Source organism: Leopardus geoffroyi, chromosome A1 (genome assembly GCF_018350155.1).
Source record: "Leopardus geoffroyi isolate Oge1 chromosome A1, O.geoffroyi_Oge1_pat1.0, whole genome shotgun sequence".
Classification (NCBI taxonomy): Eukaryota; Metazoa; Chordata; class Mammalia; order Carnivora; family Felidae; genus Leopardus; species Leopardus geoffroyi.
The window spans coordinates 7606904-7621670 of record NC_059326.1 but is presented as its reverse complement, the minus strand read 5'-3'; the positions used below and the strand labels follow the sequence as shown (position 1 = coordinate 7621670).

Genomic DNA, 14767 nt, shown 5'->3' with positions numbered 1-14767 from the left:
AAACATTAAAAAATAAATAAATAAATAAATAAATAAATAAATAAATAAATAAATAAAACTTCTGATTTAAAACATGATTTTTTATGTCAGATTTTTAACAGAAATTGGCATCATAACATATTGCTTATTAATAATGACATTTTGCATACACAGGATTTCCGTGTGGACAAAAAAATGTTAATATTATTTGCCATGATGTTTTAAACTTTTATTGTCTTTTCAACTTAAGAAAATAGCTGCTTACGTTTCAGTGTTTTCTTATAAAATACAGTCTTCAAAAAAAGCTAATAATTGGTCTTGGTTCCTAGTATTAAGTCCTGCATTATTTTTTTCATGCAGTATAAATTGTATGCTTATGCAATATTCAGGATTGGATTAAGACCTCATAGCTCTCAAACAGCATTTAACAGACAGTCCTGCAAATCCTAGATGCTGGAAAGATGTCTGCACAGCTTTTACCTCCTTGAAGTTGAAGCTGCTCTTTTTGGGTATTTTCCTACTTTAACGTGAAGTGGATTATTAGGGTAGCAGCATTCTTGAAAATAATGGTTTAGATTTCATCCACAGTTCACACTGCTCAGATGAGACATCTTTCTTTCTTTCTTTCTTTCTTTTCTTTCTTTCTTTCTTTCTTTCTTTCTTTTTAAAGTTTATTTATTTTTGAGAGAGAGAGAGTGACAGAGTGTGAGCAGGGGAGGGGTAGAGAGAGAGGGAGACGCAGAATCCGCAGCAGGCTCCAGGCTCCGAGCTGTCAGCACAGAGCCCGATGCGGGGCTCGAACTCACAAGCCGTGAGATCATGACCTGAGCCGAAGTCAGGGGCTTAACCGACCGTGCCACCCAGGTGCCCCAGATGAGACATCTTTCTGGGAATCTTCTAGTTCGGGCGCGTTCTGAATAACCAAGCACTCTAGTAGACAAAACGTGCCAATGTAACTCGAATAAATAGGCAGCTACGTCCTTAGCTGTGTTACCAATATATCCTAGAACCAAAGTGAGATGATTTTACTGTTCCCACAACCCACTTAATTGTTTAAAGTCATCATTTATCATTTCTGTTTGAAGATGAATGTGGTGTGGGTGCTGGGTTTGTCCACTGCAGAGTTACTGTTTGTTTTCTTTGTAATTAACAAGTATCTGGGGGAAGATGCAAATATCCGGTTTCTCCTCCAATTTTCACCTACTGATTTTAGCACCCATTGGGGATCTTGCCACAACAGTTTTACTGTGATGTTTGCCTAAGGCTGATTTTCTTTTCCCCCCATTCCCTCTACATTTACAAAGTGGAATTCTGTGAGGAAGAGCTATCTCTTCTTTCTATTCAATTTATTCATATCAATATGGACTCAGATATTTATTTGATTCTATGAGTTATGACCTGAGACTGTCATTTTTATCATGGTATTCAGATTTGTCCAACTTTAGGCCATTGGGAGCCACTTCATATTGACTTCTGTGTCATTTCAACACATTCCCTTGTTTTCTCAAGCACTTCCTTACTTTCCAGGGCTGCAGGACAGTTCAGCCCTGGAATTAGCCATTTCTCTAAAAAGCTCTCCAAAACACTGGAGGATGGTGTTTAGAAGCCAAGGTCTGAGAGTTGGGTGTGCCCATTGCTATTGGGACGTCATTGCCTCTAGGCAATGTATGTTCTTACATTACTCTCCCCCCCCACACACACACACACACTCTATTTATCTCTCTATCATCTCTACATCTATCTATTTACCTATCTATGTATATACCACCAGAAATCGTGCTGATAACTTTGCTTTCAATTCAGCTTTTAATTCAGCAAAGGGTTTATTCAACCTTTTCTTCTTTCCAATTTTGTACTTCGTTCTTCGATAGTAAGAAACCTGGTTCTAATTATCTATAATAAATGACTTATGTAAACCTAGTATATACGTAACCTGATTTCAGAACTGCTAACCCACACCCCAGTGAGACACAGAATTACTAACTCGAATACAGCCTTTGTGTACAATTCTTTTTGTCTTTAACTTTATAGTATCCAACATAATATTTTTCTTTTCTTTAAGTTTATTTATTTATCTTTGAGAGAGAGGAAGAGAGAGAGAGAGGGCACGAGTGAGTGAAGGGCACAGAGAGTAAGAGACAGAGGATCCCAAGCAGGCTCCACACTGTCAGTGCAGAGCCTGATATGGGACTTGAACTCATGAACCACGAGATCATGACCTGAGCTGAAATCAAGAGTAGGACACTTTACCGACTGAGCCACCAAGGTGCCCCAAGCACACATAGTTCTATTAGCTATTGCCAGATGCTCCCCAGAAGGGTTGTACCAGCGTTCATTCCTCCAGAAATGTATAGAATAGCTGCTTTCCTCCCAACCTCACCAACAAAACGTGTGGTCATACTTCAAAATTTTTGGCAGATTGACAGATAAGTAGTATCTCAGTGTTGTTGTTGTTGTTGTTGTTTTTAAGTTTATTTATTCATTTTCAGAGAGAGAATGTGAGCAGGGGAGGGGCAGAGAGAGAGCGAGAGAGAAAGAATCCCAAGCAGACTCTGTACTGGCAGCACGGAGCCTGACATGGGGCTCGAACTTAAGAACCGTGAGATCATGAGCCGAGCTGAAACCAAGAGTCGGACGCTTAACCAATTGAACCACCCAGGCGCCCCTCAGTGTTGTTTTAATTTATATTTTCTAATTATAATTGAGTTTGAACATTTTTTTCATATGTTCAAGGGCAAGTCTTTATATCTGTCTTTGGTGAACTGTCTATTCAGTTCGTTCTCCCATTTTTCTTTTGTGTTTTGGTCCTGCATCCCTCATTGTCACAAAAATTCTTTATAAATTAGGGGGATTTATTTGTAGTCTGTGTTGCAATATTTTCTTCCAGCACGTCAGGTTTTTTAATTTTGTTTTGTTTTGTTTTTACTTTATTCTGTGCCTGTCTTTTAAGACCCAGCTCGAAAAAAAATAAAACATTAAAAAAAATTTTTTAAGGGGGGCCTGGGTGGCTTAGTCAGTTAAATGTCTGACTACCGCTCAGGCCATGATCTCATTGTTTGTGAGTTTGAGCCCCACGTCAAGCTCCGGGCCGTGGAGCCTGCTTTGGATTCTGTGTCTCCCTCTCTCTCCCTGCCCCTCCCCTGCATGCACTCTCTCTCTCTCTCTCTCTCTCTCAGAAAATAAAAAAAATATTAAAAAAAAAAAAAAAAAGACCCAGCTCAATTTCTGGATTTCAGTGAAGCATCCCCACCACCCCCATCCCAGCTTGGAAGTTACCTGTCTCTTCTCCAAAGTTCCAGAGCACTCAAATTTACCTTTCTTTCTTTCTTTTTTTTTTTTTTTTAAGATTTTTTGTTAATGTTTATTTATTTTTGAGAGAGAGAGAGAGAGAACAGAGTGCGAGCAGGGGAGGGGCAGAGAGAGAGGGAGACCCAGAATCTGAAGCAGGCTCCAGGCTCTGAACTGTCAGCACAGAGCCTGACACGGGGCTCGAACCCACGAACCTGGAGATCATGACCTGAGCCAAAGTCGGATGCCCAACTGACTGAGCCACCCAAGTGCCCCTCAAATTTCCCTTTCAAAGTAGTAGGTATCCTTTTTTTTTATGTTTATTTCTTTTTGAGAGGCAGAGAGAGATGGAGTACAAGTGGGGGGAGGGACCGGGAGAGAGGGAGGCATAGAATCCCAAGCAGGCTCCAGACTGTGAGCTGTCAGCACAGAGCCCGACGCGGGGCTCGAACCCACGAACCGCGAGATCATGACCTGAGCTGAAGTCAGATGCTTATCCGACTGAGCCACCCAGGTGCCCCCATCAAAGTAGTTGGTGTCTTTTCATGGGGCACATTATATTTCACCTGGTGTTTTAGTTATTCCTTCCTACTAGACTTGAAACCCTTTAAGGGCAAAATCAATGTCTTTTCTTCCTAGTCCCATAGTGCCCAGTAGATGGTCTAGCACTTATCAGATATTGAGTACATGGACTTACCCGTTACTTGCTGAATAAATGAATACAGGAAGCCAGAAGTATGGCTTGTGATCAGTAGCAGAAGACCTACCTACCCTGCTCTTCACCTGAAGAAGCTTGTGTGTGTGTGTGTGTGTGTGTGTGTGTCTGCATGCACATGTGTGCGTGGGCGTGCTGTGCTGGGTGTTAGGAGAGTGACAGGTAAAGGGTCCCGAGACAGAAGTTGCTATCACACCTTCCTCTCAACATAACCTCAGTTACTTAAAGCCACCAAGAAGTATGGTGGTGGCAGTGAGCCAAGGTGGGGGGTGGAGGGGTGGGAATTGGCCCAGAAAATATTTTGGTTTTTAAGTTCCTTCTAGCACAGGTACCAATTTGCCATTGCCATGTAGATTCTTATCAACATACCAATAATCACAAACACAGTTACCCGCCTATTACGAATTTTGTGACTATTGTTTGTATATTAGTTTGCTAGAGCGGCCTAGAAGTGTGAAATCGAGACGTCCTCAGGGTTGGTCCCTTCTGAAGGCTCTGTTCCAGGCCTTTCTCCTTGGCCCGTAGAGCTCTATCTTCATTTTCTTTTCTTTTTCTTTTTTTTTTTTAAAGTTTATTGATTTATTTTGAGAGAGAGAGAAAGCAGGGGAGGGGCAGAGAAAGGGAGAGAGAGAATCCCAAGCAGGCTCCGAACACAGGGCTCGAACTCATGAACTGTGAGATCATGCCCCGAGCCAGAATCAAGAGTCGGACGCTACCTACTGAGCCCCCCACGTGCCCCACTATCGTCACTTTCACATGGCGCGCTTCCTGGTGTGTGTTTCCTTCAAATTGCCCCTCCTGTCAGCACGCCAGGCACACTGGATTAGAGCCCATCCAAATGGCCTCGTTTTAACTTGATCACCTGTGGAAAGGCCTTATTTTGGATAAGGTCACATTCTGAAGCAGTGGGGCTTAAGATTCAACATATGAATTTTAGGGGGACACAATTCAACTCCCAACTGTGTCAAATATATTAGAAACGCAGCCTAAAGTTATCTATCTTTTCTATAGAGAATTGTGAATAATAGGATTTTCGGTCAGTGACATGTTCTCCGGTGTCGACCTCCTTGATAAAGGTCCCAGTCAGGGGCGCCCGGGTGGCTCAGTCGCTTAAGCCTCGGACTTCAGCTCAGGTCCTGATCTCGCAGTCCGTGAGTTCAGGCCCCGCCTCGGGCTCCGTGCTGACAGCTCCGAGCCTGGAGCCTGCTTCGGAGTCTGTGTCTCCCTCTCTCTCTCTCACTCTGCCCCCCCACCCCCGCTCGTGCTCTTTCTCTCTTTCTCAAAAAGAAATAAAAACATTAAAGAAAAAAGAAAGGTTCCAGCCAAGAAGAGGATGCATCAAACGTGCCCTTGTAGTCAATTCACGTTGTTTCCACTCAGGCATCAGAACCCGCAGAAGACCTTGGGTGTGCCTTGAAACCCGAGAGCACAGAGGTGGTTTATGGAGCGGCCACTGTGGAAGTGGACATATCTGCATCCATCACACTGCAAGTCCTGGTCAACACCCCAGGGAACATTTCCTGTCTCTGGGTCTTTAAGCACAGCTCGCTGAATTGCCAGCCACACTTTGATTTACAAAACAGGTAACTGGGCTGGAGGAGGGGGGGAGGGGGGGAAAGGGGAGGGGGGAGGGGGGCGGAGAGAGGGCAGGTTGGGGAATGTGCCCCTACAAGGATTTTTGGAGGAAAACATCCTGGCCGCAGAATGTGGTTCATATGGTGTTTCTTTTCAAATTTCTATCCATATCCATTATAACTCTTTATCTCCAGAGAAATGCTGAACTAAAATACAGTTAGGACATGAATACCTGGCATTAAATATCTGTCAGACCTATAGGATGTACCACACAGAAAGTGAGTTCTAATGTTAACTATGACCTTGAGTGAGTACCTGTGCTGGGTCACCAGTTGTAACAAATATACCACACCTATGCAAGATGTTAATAACTGAAAACTGCGTGGGGAGGACATAAGTGGGATCTCTCTTACTCTCCGCTCAATTTTTCTGTAAATCTAGATTTACTCTAAAAAAAAAAAAAAAAAAGCCGATCAACTTAAAAAATGACATATAGATACACAGATATAGTTAGGGCTTAAGAAGGCAGTGAATGGCTGGAAAAATGTACAACAAATAGGGAAAGACTATTTGGGATGTTTAGGATGCCTTAGTTTTTTAATCGGATCTTGTCTGAGAGGTAAAATGTTAGAAACTTTTCGCTCTCCTTAAAGTAGTCAGAAGCTGCTTTTTGGGGAATGCTCGGGGAAAGAACATTGGGTTTTAATCTGTTTTGTTTCATAGTCTGATGAGCAGAATTGCAACGATGGGCGACAGTCACCAAGTGTTTTAGTAAGAAATGGATCTGTGTGCGAGGAATATTGGTCTCATGATCTAGAAAAAGACACCTCAGCCAAGAATTGTGATTTAATGGCCAAGTTTGTATCTAACTCTGCCGATTGCTGCCCTCTGCTGTCCCAGCCCCTGTGGATGATCCCAGATAGGGGCAGGAAGAAAGTGGCACAAGCCATTTAAACGCCCACTTAATAATTCTAAAGCTGCTTTTCTCTCTAGTTCTTGGGCGTGTTCTGGGGTCCCATGGTGTAGAGGAGGCATTGTGTTTCCAGCAACAGTGCAGGAAGTGATACCTACATGGTCCCCAGGGGGTAACCTGCCTGCCTGACGTATGGGGGGATGTATCTGTGACCGACTGATTCATACCAACTTTTTGCATTTGTTCCTTTAAGGTCAAACAAACTCATAAGTAATTTTTAGGACAGTAGCTATAATTCTGAAGTTTGGTTCTAAGTCTTGGAGCACATTCATTTTCCTTTCCTCTTTTGAGGCCGTGTTACTCACTTCTGTTTTTTGGTTACTTGTACCTTGGGGTTAAACCAAAGCCCTCTTTTAGGCAGAATTTTGGCTTCAAGAAACGTTCTGGTAACCTTAAAATGTTATGCCACAACAGTTCTCACTGGATTGAGACCAAAACGCAAAGTAAAAATGTAGGGTTGTTTTTTTGTTTTTTTGTGTTTTTTTTTTCAGTTCATGAGAGGTTGCCTTTTTGGATTTTAGGACAGACGGTCCCATTTGTTAGCCAAGGTCATGGGTCTGATGTGGCTTAACTAACTTAGTACCAGAACTATTTAACAGCTTTTCCATGGTACAGAATTATAGAAGCGTGTCTCTGGACTCAGGGCCAGAAAGCGTGAACACCTAGGCTTTGATAACTTTCTTACAGTTTTGTGGGTTACGGACAAGAGTTCACAAATGACACCAGGAGACTGAATGGTTCAGAGAAGGAAAACACAGTGCCAAAATACCTGCGGACTCCAACCAAACGTGAATCCTAGGAATTTACTGTCCTTATGAACGCACGTACACGTATTCTTGAGCCGTGAGGCTTGGAGCTCTGGGGAAGGGCGTCTCTGATATCATGGGCATTTGGATTTCCTGGGGAGCTTGTTAAAATGCAGATTCTGATTCAGTAGGCCTTGAGAGTCCGCATATCTGTCAACTCCCAGCTGCAGCTAACACAGTTGGAGGGAGACCAGCGTTGAGTAGTACGGGTCGAAAGGTCAGAAAGTGCAAATTTAAACCCAGCATTACTCAACAAACTACTAGAGGATATTTTAAGCTTTAATGAGAATGGGTATTACCAAACAACACATCGGAAGTTGTTTCCTTGAAGAGAAGGCTCCCCAGCCAAACTGATCTTTACCAAGGATCCAAAAAGTTAAAAAGCACAAACGCTGAGACCTCTGTATCGTTATGTATCTGTGATTTCCTCCTTCCCATAGGATAACGCCTTGTCTTAGATTTCACTTGAACTTGATCATCTAGAGCAAGACACATGCAAAACATTGTTTCTTATCTCTGTGCGTCTTGCCTGTACGGTAATCTGGGCCTGCAAATGGGGAACTGAGACTGGCAGCCAGGTGACTGGGCAATATAACTGTGGAGGGTGGCTTGCCATTGAAGGGAATAGCCCGTTATTGCTGATGGGAGTGTCCCCCCCCCCAAGCCTGTGCATTTTGGGACGGGAGTTTTCCCTCCAAGAGGCTGGAGAAGCCTGAAGTGAAGGCACTAGAATGGAGGTCACTCACTGTGAAGGGAGGGACTGAACCAAAGTCAAAGTCAAACTCACAAGGCTCAGGCTGCGTGAGAAGCTGTGTTCTCCGAGTAGCCTGCCCCCTGTGCCACCATCGGAGATGGAATGTGAGAGCCACCAGGCCGCCTTCTGACTCAGTATGAAATGTTACATTTTAGTTTCACACGTTTTCCAAAATAACTAGTTCTCTTTCTTGTGTATGTGTGTGTGTGTGTGTGTTTTTTCAGAGGGGTTGTTTCCATGGTCATTTTGAAAATGACAGAAACCCAAGCTGGAGAATACCTACTTTTCATTCAGAGTGAAGCTACCAATTATACAATATTGTTTACAGTGAGTATAAGAAGTAAGTGCCCGTTGCTACTCGGTACTCACGACATTCCGAAGGGATGGTGTAGAGGCTACGAGCTTTTTGCCAGCTGCTCGGGACACAGTATTCAGGTTTCCCTCAATGTGTAGCTGAAATGACTGCACTCAACTCCTACCATCCACATAACCCATTGAGACCCTCTGACAGACCCGTCCGTGTGCTATCAGAATGAGCAAGCACTCTTCAAAACCCAGGACACTATGGGGCGCCTGCGTGGCTCAGTCGGTTGAGCGTCCGACTTCGGCTCAGGTCATGATCTCGCAGTCCGTGGGTTCGAGCCCTGTGTCGGGCTCTGTGCAGACAGCTCAGAGCCTGAAGCCTGTTTCCGATTCTGTGTCTCCCTCTCTCTCTGCCCCTCCCCCATTCATGCTCTGTCTCTCTCTGTCTCAAAAATAAATAAAAATTAAAAAAAAAAAAAAAAAAAACCCGGGACACTCTCTATTTGGCTTTCCCCCCCACCGATTTTTTTCATTGACCAATGACTGACAGGGAAGAAACGGGAAACATTTCGACCTTGACCTTGGAGTCAGAAGTCCTGGGTTCTTATTCTGGGTCTGTCACTGCCACCTTTGGCGGGTCACTTAATCTCTCTGAACCTCAAATTTCTTATCTGTAAAACGGAGATAAAAATGCACACCTCAAAAAAAAAAAAAAAGAAAGAAAATGCACACCTCACAGGTTTGTAGGATCTTAGCAGCATCCAAGAGAGCTCCCTGAGATGTGGGAAAGGTCTGTGTCTGCTCTAACAATGTAGTCACTGGCCACGTGAAGCAGGCTCCAGGCCCCGAGCCGTCTGCACAGAGCCCAACGTGGGGCTCGAACTCACAAGCTGTGAGATCATGACCTGAGCCGAAGTCGGATGCTTAACTGACTGAGCCACCCTGGCACCCCGAGAGAGAGAGAGAGAGAGAGAGAGAGAGAGAGAGAGAATCCCAAGCAGGCTCCACACTCAGTGAGCCCCTGGGCTCCATCCCATGACCCTGGGATTGTGACTTGAGCCAAAATCAAGAGCCAGAGTCAACCTGCTTAGCCACCAGGAGCCCTAGGGTACCTTCTTTTCATCTGTTATTTACAGTGTAAAAATAGGACAGCAGCTACCCAAGTTCATTGTAATGTGCTTTCAGCATCCTGTTGGGTGGTGAGGTTCAAAAAAACAACAAAAAAAACCTGGCAGAGGAGGATTTGGCAACAGTATGAAAAAGAGGAAAGGGTCTAGCGAACCACAGGTTTAGCAGTAACCAGCAAGTAAGGCTGGGTTGCTACAAAACAGGAAAGCCGAACCTCGGCCGCCTCCGATGGAGTGTGTAGGGAAATTAATGGATGATGATTCTTCTCGGTTCTACATTTTTTTTTCAGCTGCGTACTGACAAAACAAAACAACCCGATAGTGAAGAACTGGAGTTTCTGAAGTTTGAACAGCCAAAGGAATTGAGAATGTTTAGGACACAGAAGGAAATACTTTGGAAAAAAAAAAAAAGCCTGATTGCAGTATAATGTAGAGGAAACTTTCCTGGCATATAAGTCAGGGAACCTGGCTTAACTAGTTAAAATACTTTGGATGGTAATTATCTCCCTTGATGGTTGCTTCTGATTTTAAATCTCTGAAAGATTTTCATGTGTGAGTAAAGCTACACTTAAAAACAGTTGCTCTAGGGGCGCCTGGCTGGCTCAGTCGGTTGCGCGTCCGACTTCGGCTCAGGTCATGATCTCGCGGTCTGTGGGTTTGAGCCCCACGTCGGGCTCTGTGCTGACAGCTCAGAGCCTGGAGCCTGCTTCACATTCTGTGTCTCCCTCTCTCTCTGCCCCTCCCCTCCTCAGGCTCTGTCTCTGTCTCAAAAATAAATAAAAACATTTAGAAATATTAAAAAAAAAAAGAACAATGGGAAATCCCATGTCCCATTTACATGTAAGTTATTACATTTAAATGTAAATTATGTAAAGTATCACCACTTTGAAAAACAGACTATCATTATGTGTATAGCTGAACTTGTGCTCATATCATATAAGCCAGCAGGTCCCCTGTGTAAAGAAATCTACACACCTGCCTTAGTAGAAATGGATAGAATGTTCCTAGCACTATTATTGGTAAACACAACAGATTGGTCACGAGCTAAATGTCCATTGCAAGAAAATGGAATAACCGATTGTAATATATTCACCAATGCGATACTATGTAAAAAAATGAATGTAGTATAGCTACATGCAAAACCATGGATGGATCTTAACAACATGAGGTTGGATAAGAAAAGGAAGTTATGGAAGACGACCTATTGAGGGATACCATGTTTTGAAAACCAGAAAACAAACCAACATATTGTTTGGGGACACATAGCTGTGTGGTGAAAACATTTTTAAGAGCACAGGAATGATAAACACAAAATCAGGATAAAGGTTACCTAGGGGTGAGATGGTGAGAAGCAGAAAAGTAGATATTTATTAATATTTCAGTTATTATGTTGGATATCAGTCTATGAGCATTTATATTTATTTAATAATAAAGACTAATTGCTTTGAAATTTATACTTCATATATTCTTTTGTCTCTCTCTCTCTCTCTCTCTCTCTCTCTCTATATATATATATATATAATTATATTTTTAAACAAAATGTAAGACCAGAGATTGGGATTTAGAACAGGAAAACTTTTTAACCTTGAACAATGGACTGATCTTCCTTGGGAGGTAGTGAATTCCTGTCACTAGAGGGATGCACACAGAATAGAAAGTTTGTATGTCAAGCATTATGGGAAGCAGAAGCTGGGGCGGGGGGGCGGGGAGGTGAAGTATAATAGCCCAAAGCAAATGGGAGACCAAACTGAACCTCTCAATTCTGTTTCAATTCTAACTTTATCCTGCTGTATTTCTACACTTTTAAATCAGTATATTTCTTCCTGGTTCTAGATAAAATCATGGGAAGAAACTTGGGTCTTAAACTATATAAGCATGGGTTTTAAGCTTTATGTTATTTCTTTTCTTTTTAATGTTTATTTCTTTGTTCTGAGAGAGAAAGAGAGCACAAGCAGGGGAGTGACAGAGAGAGAGAGAGAGAGAGAGAGAGAGAGAGAGAGAGAATCCCAAGCAGGCTCTGTGCTGTCAGCCCTGAACCCTATGCAGGGCTCGATCTCACGAACCGTGAGATCATGACCTGAGCCGAAATCAAGTCAGATGCTTAACTGACTGAGTCACCCAGGCACCCCAAACTCTACATTATTTCTAGTCTTTTTCCTGTGCATATTAATATTTGTATTATTACATGGCTTCATTCTACTTAACTTTAGTTGTCTCTAGGTTTATGAAATACCCCAAGAAATTAGCTAAATACTGAAGTTGGCATTTCAGCCAGAGTTGAATTTAATAGATTGGTGAGGAAGGGATATATTATTGTTTATATTTGGAGGGGGGGCAGAAGACATTGCTATGGTATAAAATATTTTTTCTTAATATTTTCTTAACGATGTAGAATTCTTTTCGTGAGGGGCTACTAAGACAGTTTTTTTTTAATATTAAAATGTTAATAATTTATGATGCTTTAGACACGCTGCTTTACACACTAAGGAGACCTTACTTTAGAAAAATGGAACACCAGGATGCACTGGTCTGCATATCTGAGAGCATTCCAGAACCGACCGTGGAGTGGGTGTTCTGCGATTCGCAGAGTGAAAGGTATGACGGCCACGGAGATAATGGCTATTATTACTTTACTTTTGGTCTTTTTCTAATGGAGTTGACATCATACTGTGCATACAAATTGGCTCTTCAGGAGAATGGGGCTGGAAAAGTACATACCTTATGCTACAGAGATTTAATGGATCGACATACATGAAGCATGGAGATTGGTGGCTGGCAGATAGTACTATATAAATGTTCGCTTCCATTTTTCATACGTGCCGTAGCTAAGTTCTCGCAAATTGAGAAGTCATGCAGTTTTAACTACCAAAAACTTATTAAACAATTCTATTGAAAAATGGGACTGAGTATAAGGAGAAAGAAGTAAAAAATTAGGTCACCAAATGATATGGATGTGATCCCAAATTCTAGAGGAAAATAAGAGAACACCTGTGGGTACGTATGTAACAGGTGCATTGGGGGAAAAAAAAAAACATGGGAAACCTACCCACCAAATAATAACGGTTGTTATCTCAGGGCAGCAGGAATACCGGCAGTTAAAATTCTTTCCTTTGGGTTTTCTGTCTTTGCCAAGATTTCCACAATGAACCCAATTACTGTTGTCTTGTAATAAGAAAAAAATACCCTGAAGGAATGGTGTGTCAACAAAGAAAAGAATGCCCTTGACTAAAGAGATAAGGAGGAGAAAAGTGGTCATACACAGGCTGCAAGTGATCCCTGCTTCCAGCAAGGCAGCAATTGGGGACACTCTCGGGAGGAATCCAAGTCTATTTTATGCTGGGTGGGGGAGGGGAGGAGGGTGAGGATGAGGGGGTGAAGGTGGCGGTGAGGGTGTAGAAGGGTGAGATGGGGAGTGGTGAGGGGGGATGACTGGGTGGGAATGAGGGGGTGGGGGTAAGGGAATGGGGGTGAGGGGGTGGGGGTGAGGCGGTGAGGGTGGGGGGCTGGGGTGAGGAGGTGGGGGTGAGGAGGTGAGGGTAGGGGGGCTGAGGAGGGGCTGGGGTGAGGGGTGGGGGTGAGGAGGTAGACCCGCTGACTTCCTTCCTGAGTGATGCCTCTCCTCTTCTCCTTGAGCTCTGCAGACTCTGGGACCTGCAACCTTCTTCTCTCCCTCTCCCTTGTTGTCCTCTTTTGGGCTTCAAAGAAAAGCCACTCACCTTGTTAGGCTGTGTTAAAACCTAATCCTGCTTTTCTTTCTTTTTTTCCTCCTCTTTCGTCTTCTTTTTCTATTGTCTCTCTCTCTCTCTCTAAAGAATAGCAACAGAAGAGGTCACCAACCCTCCCCCCCCCCCCAAAATTTAAACTTCCATAAAAATGTATGTCATTCTCTCCAGTGTTGATTGGTTCAGATAACTAACTAGAAACCTTAGATTTGGGTTTGTTTACCTTTTTTTAAAGTTTATTTATTTATTTTGAGAGAGAGAGAGAGAGAGGGAGGGAGAGAGAGAATCCCAAGCCGGCTCCATGCTGTCAACGCAGAGCTGGACACGGGCGGGGCTCGATCTCACGGACCAGGAGATCCTGACCGGAACCAAAAGCAAGAGTTGGTTGCCTGACCCACTGGGCCCCCCAGGCGCCGGGTTTGTTCACCTTCTGATCCGCTCCTTTTTCTTCAACAGGCTCTGGAACCTTCGCCTTTGTTTTTCTCCTGCACGTTCGTCGGTAACGTTAAAAGGTGTTTAGTCAAATGGCAATTCTTTTCTAATTGCAGCTGTAAAGGGGAGAGTCCGGCTGTTGTCACAAAGGAGGAAAGCGTACTTCATGAACTGTTTGGAACAGACATAAGGTGCTGTGCAAGGAATGAGCTGGGCAGAAAGTGTACCAAGCTGTTCACAATAGGTAGGACCACGAGAATGTGAACTTTTCCATGATTTAGGAACGGCCTGACATTAACAGCAAGCGCCTGGGTGATCACTCAACGTCAGGGCCGCCCTAGTTCCTTATCCCTCTTGGCACGGAATATTATGGATTCTGTAGCAGCTGCCTTCTTTATAAAAGGGTAGACCATCTCTAAAGGAGTCTTCTGTCAAAGCAGCTTGTAGCATTTGAGATGACACTAAAATCTTTGTTCTTCAGAATGTTCAGGATGTATTTTTGCAATGAGGAAAAAAAAAAAAAATCACTCTGTTTTCTTACTCGGGTTGTGTCATCCTTCCAGATCTCAATCAGACTCCGCAGACCACACTGCCACAACTATTTCTTAAAGTAGGGGAACCCTTATGGATAAGGTGCAAAGCCGTTCATGTGAATCATGGATTCGGACTCACCTGGGAATTAGAAAATAAAGCCTTGGAGGAGGTAATATGACCAGTTTGCCTTCTGAAACTGCAGAGACGACGTCCAAATAGTACAGGTTGAAGTCATTAAATTCAAACTCTGTTTTATTAAAACCTAGGGCAGCTACTTTGAGATGAGTACCTATTCTACAAACAGAACTATGATACGGATTCTGTTTGCTTTTGTATCATCAGTGGGAAGAAACGACACTGGCCATTATACTTGTTCCTCTTCTGAACATCCCAGTAAATCAGCTTTGGTCACCATCATAGGTAATGCAGGCTGCTTGCGCAATCTTTCTTGATACGGTTAGTTGCTTTAGTGTGGAATGTGAGGTACGTCCGGCAAATTCTGATTTCAGTATAACGTTAGTGTCAGAAAGCTGAGAACGACTGAATTAAAATAGTTTTT

At 43.2% G+C, this 14767-nt stretch overlaps 1 protein-coding gene across 2 annotated transcripts in view; it reads left to right on the top strand.

The window, feature by feature from the left end:
- The window catches only part of FLT3 (fms related receptor tyrosine kinase 3), a 77337-nt gene that overhangs the window by 24278 nt on the left and 38292 nt on the right, over nucleotides 1-14767 (top strand). For both annotated transcript variants that reach the window (XM_045465452.1, XM_045465383.1), the window contains exons 3-8: nucleotides 5363-5565; nucleotides 8315-8430; nucleotides 11986-12115; nucleotides 13791-13918; nucleotides 14238-14377; nucleotides 14475-14628. In XM_045465452.1, the coding sequence (XP_045321408.1) occupies nucleotides 5363-5565; nucleotides 8315-8430; nucleotides 11986-12115; nucleotides 13791-13918; nucleotides 14238-14377; nucleotides 14475-14628 (871 nt within the window). The remainder of the gene's footprint in view (nucleotides 1-5362; nucleotides 5566-8314; nucleotides 8431-11985; nucleotides 12116-13790; nucleotides 13919-14237; nucleotides 14378-14474; nucleotides 14629-14767) is intronic.